Raw genomic sequence first — 22,276 nt, 5'->3', positions numbered from 1 at the left:
ACTGTGGGAAAGCCAGTGACAGACTGCAGCTAAATTTCAGCAAATCATTGGACAAAGTCTCCCATGAAATCCTTGTGGATCAAAGAGTCAAGAGTGGGTTAGATGGAACTACTCTCAGCTGGGTTCCAAGCTGATTGAACAAGCATGTCAATGAGCGATATTAAACGACTCTGTGTCAACCAGAGGGAGGAATCAAGCACCACAGGGCTCTGTGCTGTTCACAGTTTTTATTAACTATATAGATGATGTCGCGGGGGTTGCTTATAAAATGTGCACATGATTCAGAACTGGAGGAGAGGGACAGTTTACAACCTGGAAGATTGAATGAGGATTCAGAATGATCTTGACAGGCTTGATCATTGGGCCCACACCAGTCAGATGCAGTTCTGTAGAGACGAATGTGATGTCCTGCATGTAGAGTCAGCAAATCAGGGGAATCAGGACAGGGTGGGGGAAACCTGACTTGGTAGCAACATGTTTAAAAAGGATGCAGGTGGCAAATTAATGATCTGACTCAGTGCAACACATGAATGTCATCTGTTCATACTCTTGAACCAGAATATCATGTAACATGATGAGTGCCATGTTGGCAGTTAGGTTGGAGGACCCTTGGAATGAACACGGGTCTTTCAGGATCTCTGGAGGTGAGGAGGGCAGAGCTGGTTCCAGCCTAGCAGTGCAGGGGCAGTGGCAGTTGAGAGGGCAGCCCAGTCCCGTCCCCCTGCTCCTTCCCATGGCATTAGAATAGAACACCCTGCTCCCCCTCCCCCCAATCTAACTCAATCATCTGCAGGAGGAATCACAGTGTTTCGAGGTAGCTTAGCTTCTGCTCCTGATTTTTTTTAAAAAAATTCTTGGACATTTGGAAAACCCAAATCCCCTGATGCAGAATACAGCGCACCCTCCATTGGCACAGCTGCTTTGGGGATGGGAGATTTCATTAGGATTGGGCTGCAAGCTGCTCAGTTCCTGTTAATCTCTCGCTTCCTCATCCTTCTTACCACATAGTTAAGGAGCACCCCAAGAATAATGATGCTCAAGGGTAAAGAGCACCATCTGTCCCCTGTGTCCAAAACCTATTGCCAGGTCTTCCTGTTCCAGCAGAGGTACATGATGACAGTGCTGCACCAGAACATGTACACCAGAACCAGGGGACATCCACTAAAATTGAGTGTTAGGCGGGTTAGGACAGACAAAAGAAAATATTTCTTTACTCAGCGTGTGGTCAGTCTGTGGAACTCCTTGCCGCAGGATGTGGTGACAGCATCTGGCCTGGATGCCTTTAAAAGGGGATTGGACAAGTTTCTGGAGGAAAAATCCTTTATGGGTTACAAGCCATGATGTGTATGTGCAACCTCCTGATTTTAGTAATGGGCTATGTCAGAATGCCAGATGCAAGGGAGGGCACCAGGATGAGGTCTCCTGTTATCTGGTGTGCTCCCTGGGCCATTTAGTGGGCCGCTGTGAGATGGGGCATTTGGTGGGAAGCTGGACTAGATGGGCCTATGGCTGTTCTTATGTTCTTAATCCAGGATTATAGTGAGCTGCTTGGGGCTCTACCCCCTTCAGAGCAGAGTCTGGGTGTGTGATTCATGAGGGTGGTAAAATGAGCTTTTCATCCTTTTCTAACAAATCTCACATGCCCCACTTGTTGAGTCACTCAGAGCCCTGGTGTGTGTTTGTGTGTGTGTGAGTGTGTGAGAGAGAGATTCATGAGAGTGGGAAGATGATTCTTTCATCCTATTTTAATAAATCTCACCTCACCCAACTTACTGAGTAGCTCAGACGCTTCCAAGCTCTGGAAGGGGGTGGAATCTGAATCCCTCTTTGTATTTGTTCAATTAGTCTTCAGGATTCAGTGACTCCTGGAGGGCAATGTGTATTTTCAGTTATGGTCAGCCAATCCATGAGACCAACCGAGGAAGTGGGCATTGTGAGTGGGTGGTTGAAGAATAGGATCCAGACGCACATCGCTGCCATCAGATCACCCCTTTCCTCCACTGACACTCTTCCCAGTGCTGCCCCGACATGCTGCCCTTATTTTCCCCTCCCTGTCTTCAGCCCACCACCACCCGTGGAGCCCTTTGAAGTCACTGCTGTGCCTGTCACCAGGTCAGGTGACAGCAGCTTCATTACATGTGGGATATCACAGACTGGTTCCACCTGGACCATTTCTTTCGTTGCCTTCATATTTTTAGCTTGCTGTGTGCTGCTTTTTTTAATTTTTTAACTTAGCCCTGCCTTGGTGGTTTCCATGGAAAGGTTGCTGGTTTTAGTCCAGCCTTTCACATTAGGTGATCAGGCTGTCCAAGTATGTTGTATTGCAAATTTCTAGGTTGCTAATTTTCTTAATATGTCTGTTTTCAAATTTAATTTTATACAACACTGCAAGTTTAGATAGATTTTTATTGGGCTCTATAAGTCGCCTTGAGCTTTTGCTAACATGGAGTAAAAATGTTCCAAGTAAATGAATAAATGAGGGGGTGGGGCCGGGTACTCTTTCAAAGTTCTCCAAGCTCATGGCCGTCTCCACCCCTTGGGGCAAAGAATTCCACTGTGTGGAACGAGCTGTGTGAAGATGGGCCTCCTTTCTGCCATCCTAAACCCCCACCAATCAATTTCATTGCATGGCTGTGCCAGACCCCCTTAAGCCTGTCCTGCAGGGAAGAATCAAAACCTTCCAGTCCCAGCAGACACAGGATCACGTTTGGCTTGAATGACCACAGAACCGGGCTTAACGCCCCAAAGCTGTAAGTCTCCCACCACCGTCACTGCCAGTCCTTCAACCTGGAGTAGGGGAAAGGTCTGCAGGCATCCCAGCTTCTCAGAGCAGAAACCCTCCCGCCACAGAACAGCCCTCCTCCTGAACTGGCAAAACAATTCAGTAGTGTGACATGGTGGCCAGCACTGGACTTAGTTGAAGCAGGTTTTCTCCATCCAAGAATCACACACTGCTGTAAAGATTAAGAATTAGTAAATTGACAAATAATTAGAGACCCAAAAACAACCATTAATACCGTTAAGGGAATAATATAGAACAGGGGTGCCCAAACTCAGGCCCATGGGCCATTTGCGGCCCTCGGGGGCCCCCAATCCAGCCCCCAGGGAGCCCCCATCTCCAATGGGCACTCAGCCCGCTGGAGACCTGTTGCGGGAGGTTTGTAGGAATTCCCAACAGAGCGAAAACAAACGACAGCACAACAGAAACTTGAGGCTAATGTCCAAGGCAATCCCTCAGCAGGCAAAGAAGTACTTGACATGAAAGTTAGGTTCCATCACCAAGGTATATTACGTATATACAAGGATATTTACCATAACATGGTTGAACATACGGCATACAGCAACACACATATACGGCAGCCTGATTCCTATTCCCCCCAGCTCTAGGAGCGTTTGTCCGCAGCCTTGTTTTACGCACAAGGCACGCCCACAATCAGGTGCACAGAGCTGGCAATCAGGAACAGCTGCTACTTGCTACAGACTAGTCAAACATAGTGCTTGTCACATTTCCTCCTGTGCACAGGACCTGAGTGATTTCCTGGGTTCAGACCTCAACCGCCGGAGCCCTTGCTGGCCCGATGCAACTGCTCATTGCAGTGGCAGCGAGAGGATGGCTGGCTCTGCAGAGCTCTTGCTGAGAGTTCTGAGGAAGCCCTGCCCATATGGCAAGCAGGAGGAGCTCAGGGCACCACTGCTGACGCCACGCGTGGAGATTTGTGTGTGGGGTGGATGTGCCAAGAGGAGGAGAAATGGGGCTGTTTGCGTGGCTGTGCTTGAGTTTTTGAGTTCCATCACCCCACCCCCACTGGTTTTTTGGCTGTACCTTTTGTTAGAACACAGATATTTCAATGTGGTTTGTTTCATTGCATTCTGCATGAAATTACACATTGATTGATATACAACATGATGGTATTATTCCTCCAAATTCTGATTTTAGTGATTTTGAAAACTTATAGAGTCTCTCTCTCTCTCTCTCTCACACACACACACACACAAACCCGGTGTCAACTTACTAACACCTTATTGCAGCAGTTCTCAAACGTTTAGCACTGGGACCCACTTTTTAGAATGACAATCTGTCCAGGACCCATTAGAAGTTATGTCATGGTCAGAAGTGACATCATCAAGCAATTAAAATAAACAATTAAATTAAAATAAAATAAAATAATTAAATAAGGGTGAGCCAGTCCTGTTCCACCAAGTGAATCTACTCTGAAGTAAGTCCTATTGTCAATGGGGCTTACTCTCAGGAAAGTGTGGGTAAGATTGCAGCCTGTGAGCCCAAGCCTATGCATTTCTACTCTGAAGTAAGTCCCATAGTGGTCAATGGAGCTTACTCTGTAGTCTGCCTGCAATAACAACCCCCCCAAAAGAATCAGTGAGCTCTTCAGCCCTCCCAGTGTCCAGTTTAAAGTTCTTCTATTTCAAGGACATTATCTTGAAGACCCACCTGGCTTTGCAAGTGCAAAATAGAAAACTTTCTCCTTATCATTCAAGCCTCTTTTTTGGTCTTTTTAGGGGGGGTGGGGGATGGCTGCCTTCTGGAACAACTTCTGGAGCGCGAGAAGGATCAGGACTCTTCTGGTGTCCTCACATTCCGCTTTGCCTGGCCTGACCACCAGCCAAGGCACATCTGCCTACTCGCAAGTAAAAGCGGTATATAAATACCGTTGTTGTTGTTCTTAATAATAATAATAATAATAATAATAATAATAATAATAATAATAATAAACACAACCTGGAGGCTGCTTTGCTTTCCATAGGGCTCTAGACTGGGAGGGAGGCAGCTGGGAGGCAGGAACCTCCTTCTCTGGTGTTTTTGGGGGCAGCACTCATTGGATGAGGAACATTCTGACATCCTTGGAGTCTCTCAGCCTGCCTGACTAAGGCAAGTCTGCCTACTCGCGAGTAAACACGGCCACATGGCTTCATTTTTGCTCAGACTCGCGGCTGGGAGGGGGGAGATTCTCGGGTGTTTTGGGGGGCTGCATTCATTGGATCTGGACCATTCTGGTGTCGTTGGATTCCTCTCAGCCTGCCCTTTCCAACGGACTATGGCAAGTGCATCTACTCTCGGGTAAACGCGCGATACAGCTCACTTTCACTTTCCATAGGGCTCCATGCATTTTTTCCTTCCGGTGTTTTCGCCATAACTTTTGAACGAAAGGAGCTATTTCAGTTCTGTTTTTTGCACTGCACTCTTCCAGCCATTCCACATCCAACGGTGTATGGCATGACGCAGTAGCTCCTAACTCCACGATGTTAGCGTGTCCTCCCCCAGGGCATGTCACCCCCCCAGCGCGTCACCTGGTGCGGCCCGCACCCCCCACACCCTCTAGTGACGCCAGTGATGGGCACCATGTTTTCCACTGTACCACTTCGACTAGACTCCTTCCAAAGTCCAAGCACTTAAACCCTCCCCCCTTTTTTGCTCAATTGCTTGTCAGGATTCAATTTGTCCTGGAGGGCAATATACACGTTATGGCTGGACTATCTATGAGGCCAATTGAGGCAATGGCCTCAGGCAGCAGACTGGTTAGGGGGCCCCACTTTCGTCTATTGCTCCTCCTTCTCCTGCTTCCCGGATTGGAAAAGGAAGACGGGGACAGAGCAGAGGAAGAATGGCCTGCCCAATCCAAACTCCTGCCATATTATAGCATGCCCCCAAGCCAATGGAGGCTGTGCTGCACACTAGTTCAGAGAGGGCAATGATGAGACAGCCTCTAGGAAAATATTTTCCACTTATTCCCCCTCCCTGTAGGCTAATTGATCATCTATGGATCTCCAAGGACCAACACCAGTCATTTTTCTGGCATAAATCCATGAAGAGCCAGTGGGTGTACTCAGTGGTGGGATTCAAATAAATTAACAACAGGTTCTATGTCCTAATGACAATATCCAGTCCCCCCCAGTATCCCCATCAGGTGTTCAGTAGCCCCCCCCCACTATTCCCATCAATTATCCAGATACCCATGGGTGCACGTGGGATGGGGTCAGAGCTGCTTGGGTCAGGGCTGCTTAAGGGAGGGGGTCAGGGCTCCACGGGGGTCAGGGTTGCATGGGAGAGAGGGTCAGGGCTCCATGGGGTCAGGGCTGCTTGTGGGAAGGGGAGTCACAAGTACCACCAGGAAGTACCACTCAAGGTACCTGTACAGTTGGTTGAGAAACAGTGTCCTAGTCACTGGTCTCGCTGCCAGGCAGTCGATGTCAGGAGGTCCCACAAGTACCACCAGAAAGTACCACTCAAATACCACTGGTGGTACCCGTACCACTGGTTGACAAACAGTGTACGAGTGTAAATATGATAGTTTCACCCTTATACATTTCACTGCAGATACAATATTAATTAACCCATTTTTGCCCAGCCCACAGGTGTACACATTTGTTCCCTGTTGCAAATATGCAACATTGGGCAGAAATGGCGTAACTACTCAAAACATTCTCCTCCAATTAGCATGAACCGAACTCCTGAGGTCTCTGCTGGGATGAAACCAACTTTATCTGTAGAAGTTATTATGCTGTAAACAGGCATGACGCTATTCACCTGGTTAATATGAGGGTTGCTTCACATGAAGTTGTCTATATAGTTAAAATCAGAATACAAATGCCCCTTTAACCACAGAGGAAGGGGCACCCCAGATTTTAAAAAAATGAGGAAAAATACTGTCCCTACCACCAGATGCACAAAAATATAATTAACACCCTGAGGCAACTCTGAGTAGGTATAATTCAAGGATGCTCAAAGGAGCCAATCCCCTTCTGCATTTCATTAACAAAACTCTCCCCCACAGCTATTTCTGGAGCAGGAAGATGCCTGCAATAGTAACCATGACAGAAACAGGACTGGGTGGGTGGGTGTGGGTCAGTCACCTAGAGTGAGGCACAAGAAGCAGCCTCCCTCCCAGTGCTCAGTCCTGCAAATCAATGGGGGGGGTTAAATGGGGCTAATGGAGCCCACCCCAAGAGCTGACAGGAGCAGAGGGTGGGGGAGGAAGCCCAAGAGGAGCCTGTGGGGCGCTGCTCCCTGCCTACTGCAGAAGAAGTAGCAACAAGTAGGGACTCTGCTCCTCTCCTCAGCCCCAGCGCATTGCCCTAGTGAGGAGGAGGAGGAGGAGGAAGGTGGCTGAAGGTTTCCCTCACTCAGTTTTGAACTACCCGCCCTTCCCAACTGCTGTGGCTTCCCCTCCTCCTTCTCCTAGGAGAGGAGCCGGCCAGGCAGGCAAAGCAGAGTAGAGTGGGGGAAGCAGCAGTCGCCTGAGGAAGCATGCAGGGCTCCCCTTCGCCAGAGGGTTTCAGAAGTCAGTCCCATTCTAGTCAATGGGGCTTACTCCCAGGGAAGTGCAGGCAGGATTGCAGCCTCGGAGCACCAGCCTATGAGAGTCTCCTCAGAAGTCAGTCCCATTCTAGTCAATGGGGCTTACTCCCAGGGAAGTGTGGGCAGGATTGCAGCCTCGGAGCACCAGCCTATGAGAGTCTCCTCAGAAGTCAGTCCCATTCTAGTCAATGGGGCTTACTCCCAGGGAAGTGTGGGCAGGATTGCAGCCTCGGAGCACCAGCCTATGAGAGTCTCCTCAAAAGTCAGTCCCATTCTAGTCAATGGGGCTTAGTCCCTTCCTGTGTGAGAGATGGGGGGGTTGATGTCCCTTAGGGGCAAAAAGTCTTCTGGGGAGAGACACTAGTGGGGTGAGACACTGAGAGACTGACCCTCTTGCCTGGATCAAAAGTGGAGGGGGAGCTCCAAAAACTTCTGCAGTCTGGAGCTGGAAGGAGGAGGTGCCCCTTGGAGGTCCCGGGGCTGCGTTTCATTCTCCTCCGGACTGACAACGCAATGCTAGGCATGTCTACTCAGAAGTAAGCCCCATTGTGTTCAATGGGGCTTACTCCCAGGAAAGTGTGGATAGGATCGCAGCCTCAGTGACAAAGATGAGATGCTTCCTTCTTCGCCTTCTGATTGACAGTGTCTACTCAGCGTCCCTCCTGCACCCCCCCCACCCACAGGGAGAGCTGAGCCCAAGGAGCCTCCAGGCGCATAAGAACATAAGAACAGCCCCACTGGATCAGGCCATAGGCCCATCTAGTCCAGCTTCCTGTATCTCACAGCGGCCCACCAGGAGCAGTCTACTTGCCAGCTGGCAAGCTCGGCCAGCTCGGAGAGGCGCGGGGCGGGCAGCTGGACTGCTCCTCTTGCCCTCATTAGGGAGGTTGCATGGGCAGGAGGGGATGCGCGGCGGAGGGGCTCGCTCTCGGGGGCGGCGGGGGCTCATTGGGCAGGAGCAGCTCCAGTGCCCTCCTCTTCGTCCCACCCGCGCCCCCGACCCACCTGGAGAGCTGAGCCGGCTAGCTCGGCCGGGGAGGAGAGGCACGGAGCGGGCAGCTGAACTGCTCCTCTTGCTCTTGTCAGCGAGGCTGCATGGCGGCTGTTGGTGCCCTCTCCCACATTCTCGGCACAGTCACAGGAGGCGTCAGAGCTGCGCGTGCGCTCTCCGGCCAGCAAACGGTTCTCAGAACCAAGAACTGAATTAGGTAGGGGTTCTATAGAACCGGCGCGAACCAGCTGAATCCCACCACTGGGTGTACTGTGGAGAAGTTAGGGATAGGATCCGGGCACACTTCTGGGCGAGACCCACCCCCTTCCTCCCCAACATGCCCCCAGTTCCTACCCCAACATGCAACCATTAGTCCTCCTCCCTCACTTCAGTCCACCCCCTCTATCAACTTACCTCTGCCAGTGGAGCCTCTCAGAGACCCTACTTAAGCTGAGCCTCTTGCCATTTCCATTTCCTTGCCATTGCTGCAACAGCAGCCTGACTGTCAAGCCACCATAAGCCACCTTTCAGAGTGGGGGCTGTGACCACGTCCTCTTCTGCCCTGCTGCCCTCTTCTCAGGCCCAGAGAATGGAAAGAGCAGAGACTGGCACTTCAGCAGGGAAAGGTGGAGATGTGAAAGAGCTCCCATCTGCACTTAGGACATCTTCAATGGTTCTGGGATTTCAGCAGTGAAATTTGAAAAAAATCTTTTGTTTCTCTGTTTTTTAGCTGGTGCAGAACATTAGGCTGGTGTGCATGCTGCACTTTATGCTGTGCTTTGGATGTAGGCATAAGATAAACGAGCTAAATCTTATGGCCTCACAATCTTTGCAGAATTTAAAGCGAATCAGAGGTCTTGAGTCACTGGTTCTCAAACCTGTTCTTTGGTCCCTGGAGCCCTTTACACTCCTAAACAGAGTCTCCGGAAGCCTTGCCATAGCAGGTGTGGAGACTTGAGAAGTCCAAAGTGCCAACGCACGTGTGAAGTGGCACAGTGCCAAGCAGGTGGTGGCCACTTATGCTTGTGGAACCTGTTAAGGGGTTTCAGGGAGCCTCAGCGGTCCGAGGAGCACAGTTTGAGAAACGCTGTTCTAGACCACGACAGGCAAAAGGCTAACCCCCCTCCCTCCCTGCAACTCACTGCTGATGCAAATTCCTAATCCTCAGGCCCAGCACATGACTTTAAAGCAGGGGTCTCCAAAACCCGGTCCGGGGGCCAGATGCGCCCCGCAGCAAGCCTCTTTCCGGCCCGCGGTCAACCTCTTGTCCTCTGAAAGCCTCTGGCCCACTCAACTGAACATGACCAGAACTGTGCTCTGATTGTGTCTGGAGGGTGTTCTGAGGCCAGAGAGGTTGAATTGGCCAGAGAGCCAATTTATTCATTTATTCACTCATCTAAGTTCTATTTCTAATTTATTTATTTAAATTTTTTTCTGGCCCTCCACATCACATATTTGATGCAGCCCTCTGGCCAATAAGTTTGGAGACCCTTGCTTTAAAGGCCTAACACAGTCCTGAGAACACTGGTGCCTTCTCATGAGACCTGTTCTCATGAGACCTGGAGCAGATGTCCACCAGGTATGGAGAGACACAGACTTCTCCTTCAAGATAGATTCCCAGGTGCACTGAGGTGGAGTCTCACCTAAAAGATTTTACAGATTCCTTACTGATACCAAGTGATTCTATTCTCAGAAATGAAAGAGAAAATGCTTTACAGAGTACATCAAAACTGCATATGGTTTTTGAGTACTTTTCTAATCTCTACAAGTATAAGCTGTGTGTTCCTAATTCAAACTCCATTTTTTATTAATTTATATATCTAAAACTTTTCTATCTAACTGTTCCTAAAAATGGCAAAATAGTACTGCGTATTTTATGTTATCTCCTATAAGCTGATGGCGCCATTGTTCTTTTGAGAAACTAGTTTTGAAGTGGTTCTCATGGACATTATAATGTTCATGATGTTAGTTCCCAGTAGTATCAGAATACCTTGAGTTAATTTTGGGGAGTAAAAAGAGGGAAGTGCTTTTCCCAAGAGTAAAAAGCATTGATGTGGTTTCTTTCCCATGTAAGTGCCTTAACCCATTTTAACCCAGCCCATATTCGATCCCAGTTGGGTATATGCAACCTTGGGCAGAAATGACTTAATGTGATTTCAGGCATTCCATATGGCAGAAGTTTTCACCACACTCCAAGCATTTAAATGGTTTCTCACCACTGTTCCCTCTGAGCTATGAGGCCATATAGATCAAAGCCACGTTCCTTGCAGCTCTGAGCTCAGCTATCCAGAAGTTCGCAATGACGTATGACATAATCACAGGAAGCATCCAGAAGCCCCATCCAAAACCATGCAACAACAGAAGAGCTCTGCACCGAAGACAGAATTGTTACAGGGAACCTTGTTTCTCTCTGGTGTAAATTCATTCATGAAAGGTAAGAGCTGAGCAGGCACTGAATCTCTTTCCATAGTCCAAGCACTTAGATGCTTTCACTCCCATATGGTTGTCTTTGATGGAAAGTATGTTTTCAACCCACAGTGAAGTTTCTTTCACACTCTAAGCATTTATACGGTTTCTCCCATGTGGGTTCTATTATGAGAAATCAATTGGTAGCTCTGACTGAAGCTCTTTCCACACTCCAAACATTTATGTGGTTTCTCACCCGTGTGGGTTCTTTGATGTGAAGTCAGGCTTGACCTCACACGGAAGCTCTTTCCACACTCCAGGCATTGAAATGGTTTCTCCCCTGTGTGGATTCTTAGATGTGAAGTCAGGCCGTTGCTGAAACGGAAGCTCTTTCCACACTCCATGCATTTAAATGGCTTCTCCCCTGTGTGGGTTCTTAGATGTGAAGTCAGGCTTGTGCTCACACTGAAGCTCTTTCCACACTCCATGCAATTATATGGTTTTTCCCCTGTGTGAATTCTTTGATGAAGGGTCAACTTTGAGCTGCAACTGAAGCTCTTTCCACACTCCACGCATGTATATGGTTTCTCCCCTGTGTGTGTTCTTTGATGCACAGTCAGGTGTGAAGGCTTACGAAAGCTCTTCCCACACACCAAGCATTTACATGGTTTCTCCCCTGTGTGAGTTCTTTGATGCACAGCCCGGTGTGAGCTCTGACTGAAACTTTTCCCACACTCCAAGCATTTATAAGGTTTCTCACCTGTGTGGGTTCGCTGATGTGAAATCAGGCTTGAACTCACACTGAAGCTTTTTCCACACTCGAAGCATTTACATGGTTTCTCCCCTGTGTGGGTTCGTCGATGCAAAGTCAGGTTTGAGCTCTGACTGAAGCTTTTTCCACACTCCAAGCATTTATATGGTTTCTCCCCTGTGTGGGTTCTTTGATGCAAAGTCAGGTCTCTGCTTGAAATGAAGCTTTTTCCACACTCCAAGCATTTATATGGTCTCTCCCCTGTGTGGGTCCTTTGATGTGCAATCAGCTCCATGTTGAAACGGAAGCCCTTTCCACACTCAACACATTTATGCGGTTTCTCCCCTGTGTGGGTTCTCTGATGCACAGTCAGGCCTGTGCTGAAACGGAAGCTCTTTCCACACTCCCTGCATGTATACGGTTTCTCCCCTGTGTGAGTTTTTTGATGCTCAGTCAAGTGTGAATGCTTACGGAAGATCTTCCCACACACCAAGCATGTAAAAGGTTTCTCTCCTGTGTGGGTTCTCTGATGCACAGACCTGTATGACCTCTGACTGAACGTTTTCCCACACTCCAAGCATTTATATGGTTTCTCCCCTGTATGAGTTCTATGATGGACAGTCAGGTATGATAGGTTACGGAAGCTCTTCCCACACTCCAAGCATTTACATCGTTTCTCCCCTGTGTGAGTTCTTTGATGCACAGCCCGGTGTGAGCTCTGACTGAAACTTTTCCCACACTCCAAACATGTATATGGCTTCTCCAATGTGTGGGTTCTTAGATGTGACGTCAGGCCTGTGCTAAAACTGAAGCTCAGTCCACACTCGATGCATTTATATGGTTTTTCTCCTGTGTGAGTTCTTTGATGAATAGTCAGCTTTGAGCTGCAACTGAAGCTCTTTCCACAATCCATGCATTTATATGGTTTTTCTCCCGTGTGGGTTCTTTGATGCACAGTCAGGTTTGCACTGAAACTGAAGGTCTTTCCACACTCCAGGCATGTATATGGTTTCTCCCCTGTGTGAATTCTTTGATGAAGGGTCAGGTATGAAGAGTTACAAACGGTCTTCCCACACACCAAGCAGTTACACGTTTTCTCTCCAGTGTGGGTTGTCTGATGCAAAGTCAGACATGAGCTTTGACTGAAGTTTTTTCCACACTCTAGGCATTTATGTGGTCTGACCTCTGTGTGAGTTCTTTGATGTATTCTAAGAATTGCTTTATTGCTGAACGTTTGTGCACACTCAGGGCATTTTTCCTTCCTCTTTTCAGTTTCCTTTTCGGGATTGACTGTGATGACATTGAAATCCCCACCCGGGAAAGCATCACTTTTATGTCTCCATTTGTCTGTCTCGTTTGTCTCCTGCTCCTTTGAGCTATGTGCAGCTTTTCCCCTTGAGCAGGTCTTTTTATTGATTGTAGGATGTGTACTTGCAGTGAGTCTCTTTCTCCTTTCAGAGCATTTCAGTGATGTCTTCCCTGTGTGAGTTTTGCTGTTTCTGTTAATGTTTGATTTACTACTGATTGTTTCCACATGCAAAGAACTCTTATCCCTTCTCTTTCCTTTGTAAAGTTCCTTTGAGGCTGAGATTTCATTGACGTCACAACGCTCAAGAACAAGACGCAGAGTCCTGAAAGCAGGTGCTGGGCTTTCCTTCTGCCTTCCTGACCTGTCCTGGTCTTTACAAGTCACTTCCTCTGTGTCAAGCATGGTCCTTTCTGATGACACCCCAGGAGGCTCCCTCTGATCCTCATGGCCTTGTCTGTTGCTTCCTGGAATAGAGACAGAATCTTGATTAGCAGTGCAGCAAGAAATGGAACCTCTAAAGAAAACTGCTAGACAGGTATACTCCAAACTCGGGTCTTATTTTTTCCCCACTCTTTATTAGTTAAGAAGAAAGAAACACAGTCACCTGAAAAGATGAAAGAAAAAGAAAAAATTGTGTTTTGAGGGCTTCAGAGTCATGTCTGGAAGGTCTTCTGAGGTCATGAAGGTTGCAGGAACATTCAGAAATAAATAACCAAGTATCACCTGAATGCTGGTATGGCCAGCAACCTAACAGACAGTGGATGTCAATGGGCAATTTTCACAGTGGAGAGAGGTGAAAAGTGGTGTGTCCCAAGGAATGGCTTTGGGACAGGTACTTTTCAACATGTTCCTAAATGACCTGGGGTCAGGGATATGCAGTGAAGAGGCCAAGTTTGCAAAGGATATTAAACTTTTCTGGGTGGTGAAGACCAGAAGTGATGGTGAAGAACTCCAGAAGGATCTCTCCAAAGTGGGAGACTGGGCAGCAAAATGGCAGATGTGTTTCAATGTGTAAAGTAATGCACATTGGGGCAAAAAATCAAAACTTCATGGCTAATGGGTTCTGAGCTGTCTGTGACAGATCAGATCTTGGGGTGGTTCTGGACAGCTTGATGAAAGTGTCAACCCAGTGTGCAGTGGCAGTGAAGAAGGCTAATTCCATGTTAGGAGCATTAGAAAAGGTATTGAGAATAATGTGGTTAATATTATGATGCCACTGTAAATATCGATGGTCAGACCATGCCTGGAGTATTGCGTCCAGTTCTGTTCTGTTCACCACATCTCAACAAGGACATAGTGGAAATTGAAAAGGTGCAGAAGAGAGCAACCAAAATGATTACTGGTCTGAGGCGCTTTCCTTACAAGGAAAGTCTACAGCGTTTGGGGCTTTTCAGTCTAGAAAAGAGGCACCTGAGGGGGGACATGATTGAGATCTACAGAATTATGCAGGGGATGGACAGAGTGGATAGAAAGATGCTCTTTTCCCTTTCACATATCACCAGAACCAGGGGACATCCACTAAAAATGAGTGTTGGGAGAGTTAGGACAGACAAAGGAAAATACTTCTTTTATCCAGCGTGTAATTAGTTTGTGGAACGCCTTGCCTCAGAATGCGGTGATGGCATCTTGCCTAGATGCCTTTAAAAGGGGATTGGACAGATTTCTGGAGAGAAACTCCATCACAGATCACAAGCCATGATGGGTATGTACAGTCTAAGATTAGCTGGTCACTCGTCATGAGGGCTGGGCAGGAATTTTATTCTGTCATCCAAATCGGCCATGGATGGCAGTTTTTTGCCTACCCCAAACTAGCAAGGGAGGGACAAGTGTGTTCAGTATGTTGCATTTTAAAAAAAAATGGTCATATATGTTTTATAAAGTGACCACAGGCTGGTGTCTTCATTGAGGGGTGTAAGGGTAAATAGAATGCCAGATGCAGGGGAGTGGCAGCGAGATGCCAATATCTTGTCTTGTGGGTTCCCTGAGGCATCTGGTGGGCCACTGTGAGATACAGGAAACTGGACTAGATGGGCCTTTGGCCTGATCCAGTGGGGCTCTACTTATGTTCATATATAAAGCCATTTTAAGTTCATGGGAATTTTTTTTAAATGATTTACTGTATACTCATAACACTATTCTGTTAACCCAGGAGTAAGCTGCAATGAATTCAGTGGAACTAACCCCAGGAAAGAAAGCACAAGCTTGGTGCAGGGAGCGAAACAGGATGGGGAGAAAGTGGGGAGGGGGTGGAATGGGGCAGGGGATGGGCAGATTGGCTCTAGGAGTGGGACAAGTTCAGCCACGTCAGTGCCTGCTGAATCAAAACCCTCTTCCTGAGCCTGATCCGTCTGCATGGTTCAGTATAGACTTGCATTACCGATATTACTGGCGCAGGTCCAAGCTGATCCACAGCAGCTGCTGAGGCCATGGTAGCTGCTGAGGCTTACCCCGGGGGACTTCCAGAAGTCAAACCCCCCCCCCCCCCCCCCACAGAATGCAGCGATGGCTGCATTAACAGAAGTTAATGAAGTTAACGGAAACTCCTGCAGGGTTCAGATAACATTAGTGTGGCCCTTGTGAGCATAAGCAAAACTGTGCACGGACATGGGAATTTCTCTACCTTGATACCACAACCCAGGTCCACATGGACGTGCATCAGCTATTGACCTGGTGAATGTCTGGGTAGATTTGGCAGGCCTGTGCGGGCTTCCCCGGGCAAGGGAACAAAGTCAGCGTAAATGCTTCTCTTCCATTCTGATCTTCATATCTGAACACCTCATTTGCAGACGTTTCAAAACTACATGCTCTTTCAAAAAGCACTGATCTGCTAGAGTTCCAAAATGGTGGAATTCTGGCTAAGTAAGTCATGGCTCCCCTTTGGGTTCTGACAGCACTGGCCCATCCATGAGACAATTGCCAGGCAGCCCAATTCTGAGCTGCCCAGAGTATGGGGCTGCTGCGGCCCCAAAAATGGCTGCCATGGTATCCTGCGTGCCCTGGGCAGCCACCACCACCCCGTTCCCCCAAGTAAGGGCACTAGCCCCATAATGGGGCTATTTGATTCTGCAGCAGCTCTTCAGACGGTGCATAATCAGAGTCCCATATTAGGCTGCGTGGCCCAACACGGGTCTCAGGATCCAGTGGAGCTGAGCTCCACCAGTTCTGCCTCCCTCTCACCCCGCCCTCTCCCCCGCCATGCCTCCTCCCCATTCTCTCCCTGCCCTCCTCCCACCTTCCCCACCCCAGAATTCCATCCCCCTGCTTCCCCCCACACCCCCACTCACCTCTCCGCTTCCTGACAGTCCAGGTGATCTCCAGGCAGCAGAACACAGGCCCAGCACCAGAGCAGGCCCAGCGCAGGCTCATGCTGGGCTAGCTCCAGCGATGGGCACACGGTAAGGGCTTGCAAATTTACCTTACGGCACATACCACTGGATCGGGCTGTCAGGCAGCAATTAGTGGGGGGAGCATTTCCAACCCCCCGCATGCTTCTTTTGCGTGTCTTCCCACTCCCTGGCTTGGGAAAGACACAGCCAGAGGAAATGTGGAAGAGAAAACAGGTGGGCCTGAGCATCAGCTACTCAGATCGCATTGGTACTTTCAGTCTACAGTTTGGCTAAGTTGCAGTCATGGGCTTGCAGGCGATGAGATCAGAACAGCAAAGAGATCCTGACCAATGCCAAGTCACCCCACAAAGGGTGGGAGTTTGCACTGTGGTCAAAGATCACCTTGCATCACAGTACCCTTCGGGACCCATTCATTCAGCACACTCTAGTGTGGAGGTACTGCTATGTTAAGCATTACTACTCATAATCAAGTTACCTGCTGATTCTTCTTCTGTGAGATCTTGGAAAGATGTCCACTCCCCTTCTCCCATCTGGGAAATGAAAGGAGGTTTGGGAAATTCATCTGAGAAAGAAACACGGATATGAGATACTTCCGAACCTACAAAATATCAAAGATTTTCAAAATAACCTGATTCTAGGCCGTCCTGCCTCCATCCACCCAACACAAAAGGCACAGAGGGACAGGAGAAGTGGGACAGGAGAAGCGGCAAGCTCTATGAACTCACATGCATGAATATGATGTAGAAACAGGGCTGGGGAGCCCACAGTATCAGTGTAGTTAACATGAGTAATAAGCTCACTGCTCATAAACCCTAAACTGAATTGCTCGTTGGGAATCCAGCTGCGGAGAAAAAACCAGCTGCGGGTCTTTCATCCCACTCTCAGTACATGGAAGGAAAGCCACAACTAGAGCAGCAAATATCTCCCTGCACATCCTCCTTCTAAGGGTATTCCCTCCCTGCAAAGAGACAAGGAATTAGGCAAGCAGAGAAAGGATGTGGCCTTCTCCTGCCTTTGCATCCCAAGCAGGACTCTCACTGGTGATCCACACCAGTTTGAAGCAGCTGTAGATTAGGAGCAGAGCACCTGCTTTGCCTGCAAGAATTCCCAGGATCCATCCCAAGCACCAACTCAAGGCAGGGCTAGAAAGATTCCCTTCCTGAATCCTTTAAGAGCTGCTGTCAGTCCATGTAGACCAGGGGCATCAAACAAAAGGCTGGTGGGCCAGATGTGGCTCCTAAAAGCTCTTTATCCAGCCCCTGTGATAATTTGGCTGTCCCAGTGCCACCCTTTCAGCAGTACTGCCTCGGCCAAAGCTCTGGAAGGGAGAGGCGGAAGGAGGCCTCAGCAAGGAAGGAATACTACAGGGTAAGGGGTAGGCTGAGGGGGGCGAGAGAGGGAGACACTGCTGAGGTTCTGGGAGAGCCCAATTATCACGAGGGCCACTGTCTCACTTTGCAGACACCTCTCAGCTGCAGAGCTCCAAAGTGACACTGTGTCAGGGTTAGGAACACAACCCCAGGAATTTGTCCTTGGATAAGGCAGAGCCTCTGCTCTGTGAGCGTGCAAGCAGCAGGTGGACAGACTTGCTAATTACAAAGGTGCTGAGTCAGAGTCACGAGAGAGAGAGACACCACCCTGACTGAAATCACGCTTAGCACTTTAAAAGGGCTGCGAGAGCCCTCATATCCAGGTGGACAGGAGTCAGGCAGGATGGTAGGCTACGGAGAGAATGTAACTGCAGGGAAGGCTGATTTATTATTTGTATAGGGCAAAGTTATGCCGGATTTTTGTTTGATGTTACTCTGAACTATTTTCTGTTATCTTGTATTGCTGGCTGCACTAAAGTTTCTTTCTACTATTGAATGCACTCTGCGTGTGGACTGTTTTTGCAAACACCCACATTCCGCTGTGAGCAAGCAGATAAGAAAACTGCTACGTAACCTCGACACACTGTGGCAGACGTGGCACTGCTGAAAGGGCGGCCTGTGTGATAACTGACCCTCCCATCACTTGAAAATGTGATCAAGATTTGCACATTTTCTCTTCTGTCATTAGCACCTAATGACTTTTGATGTGTGAACAAAGTGCTCCAAAGCCGCAGTTGGGTAGGATTGGGCCCTGACATGACTAGACAGGGCTGCCAAACTGGCACGGTCCAAGGGCCTTTGTTGACATGCAAATGATGCAAAATTCCTTCTCAGCACTCCCTGGTCCTACACAGCCCCACCAATTAATAGCGAAGAAACTCCAAAATGCAAAGGAAGGAGAATGGCGAGGAGTGAGAGTCAACAGCAGCTACATCAGACCCAGTCTGCAGGTCTAGCATCCCCCTAGCAACTTTGTCATGTTCTCAATCAAACACTTTATGAAGGAAATTATATCCTGTTTTTTCTCTTCATTTCCGTTGGTCAGGTCAAGTTCAGATCCGCAACACTGGGGTGCAGAAAGCATATTGCTAATTGGACCCCTGCTAATTGGGTAAGAGGCACTTTTTCAAGTGGGTGCTCCTTTTTTTAGCAGGGGGAGAGTAACTGGCCCACCTCACCCCAGCACTGTCTGTTCTAGTGGCTGTCTGCTGGTATTCATTTGCATCTTTTTAGATTGTGAGCCCTTTTGGGACAGGGAGCCATTTAGTTATTTGATTTTTCTCTGTAAACCGCTTTGTGAACTTTTAGTTGAAAAGCGGTATATAAATACTGTTAATAATAATAATAATCTTAGGCAGATGCTCCAGTCCCATTTCTATAGTGCAAACCTGACGGTGAGAACAAAAGAAGATGGGCAATTCAAGCCTTTGGTTCGTACCCAGAGGGAGAGAGGTACCCTTACCCACAGAGGACACGGTCCCGTAATTCTCCAGCATGACATCCCTGTACCGAGCCTTCTGGCCTGGATCCAGCAGAGCCCACTCCTCCTCTGTGAGACGTACAGCCATTTCCTCAAAGGACACCAGACCCTGCAAGGAGAAAATATCCAATAATCACAAATCATTTCTACGTAGCATCCTCTCCCTTCTCCTTTCATTCACAGCATGGAAGAGGAAGTGAAGTGGGAGGAACTGGGTATAGTCCCTGCAGTCTATTGGAAACATTTCACTGTCTGGTGTCCATCTTTCTTCATTATGAGACAAATGCCATCAGCTGGGATGAAAAGACTCCCTGCCTTTCAAGTCTGCAATGTAACACAAGCGACCAGTTACTCTGTGAAAAACAGAAAGCGACTCTTAGAGATAAATTCTCAGCTCTAAGGAGTACCTGAAAATAGGCAAGGACAGACAAATAATGAGGTGGCCAAGGACAATATATTGCCCGTCAACGGATTGGCATCCCAATTCTCACACCCTGAAGTTCACGCTCTTCTGAGCTGACTCCTCGCATGTCTTGCAGGAACAGAAACCACAGGAAAGAAGATGGGGGGGGGCACACCTTCCTAACCTTCTTGGGCATTGCCCTGGTGATCTCCCTTACCTGAACAGGCTACACAGTTGTCACTTCTGTTCCACACCAAAGATGAGGTGATCTAGAGTGTGGCACCAAAGCTGTTTCACTGCCTGTGAAGACTTTTACCCTTTGTGCCCTTTTTGTGTTTCACTTCATAAGAACAGCCCCACTGGATCAGGCCATAGGCCCATCGAGTGCAGCTTCCTGTATCTCATAGCGGCCCACCAAATGCCCCAGGGAGCACAACAGATAACAAGAGACCTCATCCTGGTGCCCTCCCTTGCATCTGACATAGCCCATTTCTAAAATCAGGAGGTTGCACATACACATCATGGCTTGTAACCCATCATGGATTTTTCCCCCAGAAACTTGTCCAATCCCCTTTTAAAGGCATCCAGGCCAGACGCCATCACCACATCCTGCGGCAAGGAGTTCCACAGACTGACCACCAGTCTGTGACAGTCAGTGACCAGTGCAATTCCTTTCCTTGTGCAATTCCAAATTCTCTTCCCATCTCTCTCACTTCTCTCCTTCTGATGCAGAAATGCCCAGGTAGGGCAAAACCCACATGGCTTAGTTCTACTCCTTTTATCTTCTGCCTCTGCCTGTCCAGTCACCTCCAGGAAATCTTCTGGCAAAACATGCCTTAGTACAGCCTTTCCAAGCCCACCAAAAACCTGTCTCCCCCCCCCCCCAGTTTTTTTAGCCTTGGTTCTATGCTTCTCCTGCTTTTCCTCATCAAGCCCAGTTCCTAACAGTGACACTGAGCAGCATGCAGGGCAGGGACCTTATCCATTCCTGGTGAAGATCAGGCACTGGTGCCAGAAGGACCCTTTCCAGCTGCAAAATCTGATAGCCAGATGCCTCACCACATCCTATGGCAAGGAGTCCCACAAACTAATTACATAGTGGATTAAAAAAAAAAAATTCTTTTGCCTGTACTAACTCTCCCAGCACTCAATTTTAGTGGATGTCCCCTGGCTCTGGTGTTGTGTGAGAGGGGAAACAGCATCTCTCTATCCACTCTGTCCATCCCCTGCATAATTAGAGTGGATAGAGAGGTGATCTTTCAAAGTGCATTATTTCATGTGACCCACAGTGGCTCCCCCTCACCCAAGGCCTGATGGCCCCACCACTCCCATGTGTTTGAAATGTAAACAGACCTTGTTGTGTCTGATGTGGGAATGCAGCCTAAATGGAAAAGAGCTTCATGTCAAGTTCTCCCCCTTCTCTTGGACTGGTTTCAAATCCAAGCATCCCCCCCCCCCCCACACACACACACAGAGTCCAGAAAACCCCACCATTTTCTCGGCAGAAGTATGTTAAAAATCCCAACAGAACAACTATGGTCAAGACAGGCTGGATGCCTTGTCTCTGCTAAGTATAGAAACATATTTGTTACGTCAGATTCATTTTTAGGACATGATTAAAGCATTAGCAGAGCGGGAGGGGGCAGCACTGTAAGTGCTGCATGGCTCTGAAATGCGCCATGTAATCTGCCCTCCCCTTCACTCTCGGAGCATGTCTGGGGGGGCGAAGGCAACATGGAGGAAATGCCTTCCCGTGTTACTTTCGCTCCTCGGAATGGTGCCGTAGCATTTACTGTAAATAAATATTGCTGCAAGTTTTGTTTCATTTTGAAAAATAAAAATTTTATCTTATGGTTGTGTTTTGTTTTATTTCGAATTACGTATAAACGGTAGGACCATAATCTTTCCGGCGCTTGAAGTCTCTGAAGGTCTTAATCTGACCGTGTATCTCACCGTTCTGTGTGGGGGTGGATCCAAGGGTGTGCGCCCCCCCCCCCAACTGACACCAGAGGGGAAAGATGCCTACCAGGATGGGAAACAGACCAAGCATGGCCAGGAGCCCAGGTCTACCTGCCTGGAAAAGGCGGAATGGGAACCCAGGACTATCAGGCAGGTAGATCTGGGCTTCAAGGCTAGGCGGTAGCCCAGGTCTACCCGCTCAGTAAACCTTGGCCATGGAAGCCAGTTCAACGAGGAACCCAGGGCTACCCTCCCAGCAGCCAGAAATTCAACCGGGAGCCCAGGTCTACCCGCCCTGCAAACCTCAGCCATAGAGGACATTATGTTCAACCCAGAGCCCAGGTCTACCCGCCTGGCTGAGCTGGGCTCTGGAGTCGGTAGGGATCGTGGCCCCCTCCCAAGCACAAACACTGGATCCACGCCTGGTTGTGTGTTAGTACCAGGCACAGGGAAGCTCACAACCCCTGCGGGCAGCAACACGTGCTGCGGTTCAAAAATGAAATGCAGCTAAAAGACAAAAGAAACCCCGCAGCATCAAGAACACTGTCTAAGCCCAGCATGGGGTCTCTTCGTCCCCCTCCCATATCGCCCCGCAGGGTCTTCCTCACCTGGCCCTCTGCAGCCCTGAGACTCCCCCTTTCCTCCAAGGGCACTGCAGGGAGGGAGATGCGGCAAGGAGACAAAGAGAGCAGCCTCTGCAGAAGCACAGCAGTGGACAGGGCAGGGGGGCTTTCCCCCCTCCACTTCCTCTTCCCATTTGTCCCTCTAGGAATCTGCAGCTCCTCCTTTAACCCTTGGAGTGCATCTCACAAGACATCCCGGCCTGGAGCTCTCGGCAGTGGGGAGGCCTTGAGCAGGAATTTCTGCCAGAGATGAGGAAGAAGGTCCTCTCAAACGGCTAATATAATGTAGTTGTACAAATCGATGGTAAGGCCACACCTGGAG

At 48.8% G+C, this 22,276-nt stretch overlaps 1 protein-coding gene across 3 annotated transcripts; it reads right to left on the bottom strand.

The window, feature by feature from the left end:
- Positions 1-212: 212 nt before the first annotated feature.
- Positions 213-22,016, bottom strand: LOC136640245 (zinc finger protein 420-like). 3 transcript variants are annotated; one of them, XM_066615220.1, is made up of 4 exons: positions 21,940-22,016; positions 18,928-19,078; positions 16,595-16,681; positions 213-13,236 (listed from the first exon to the last, which is right to left on the bottom strand). In XM_066615220.1, the coding sequence occupies exons 2-4, from the start codon at positions 19,055-19,057 to the stop codon at positions 10,871-10,873; spliced, it is 2,583 nt and encodes an 860-aa protein (XP_066471317.1). In that variant the 5' UTR covers positions 19,058-19,078; positions 21,940-22,016; the 3' UTR covers positions 213-10,870. The 3 variants fall into 3 exon arrangements, with proteins under 3 accessions (XP_066471317.1, XP_066471318.1, XP_066471319.1); XM_066615221.1 differs by having other exon boundaries at positions 18,952-19,078; XM_066615222.1 differs by lacking the exon at positions 21,940-22,016 and having other exon boundaries at positions 18,956-18,971.
- Between the last annotated feature and the right edge of the window lie 260 nt (positions 22,017-22,276).

Source organism: Tiliqua scincoides, chromosome 2, assembly GCF_035046505.1.
Source record: "Tiliqua scincoides isolate rTilSci1 chromosome 2, rTilSci1.hap2, whole genome shotgun sequence".
Taxonomy (NCBI): domain Eukaryota; kingdom Metazoa; phylum Chordata; class Lepidosauria; order Squamata; family Scincidae; genus Tiliqua; species Tiliqua scincoides.
Note: the sequence above shows the minus strand (reverse complement) of the source record. Positions and strands in the feature narration are given on the sequence as shown.

Bases quoted from the DNA above. Each gene is read 5' to 3' on its own strand.
- LOC136640245 (XM_066615220.1), bottom strand. From the start codon at position 19,057: ATGGCTGTACGTCTCACAGAGGAGGAGTGGGCTCTGCTGGATCCAGGC. The intron at 16,682-18,927 runs GTACGAACCAAA...TTTCTTTCTCAG, and splicing joins GGGTACCTCTCTCCCTCTGG to ATGAATTTCCCAAACCTCCT. The intron at 13,237-16,594 runs GTAACTTGATTA...TCTCTATTCCAG, and splicing joins CACAGAAGAAGAATCAGCAG to GAAGCAACAGACAAGGCCAT.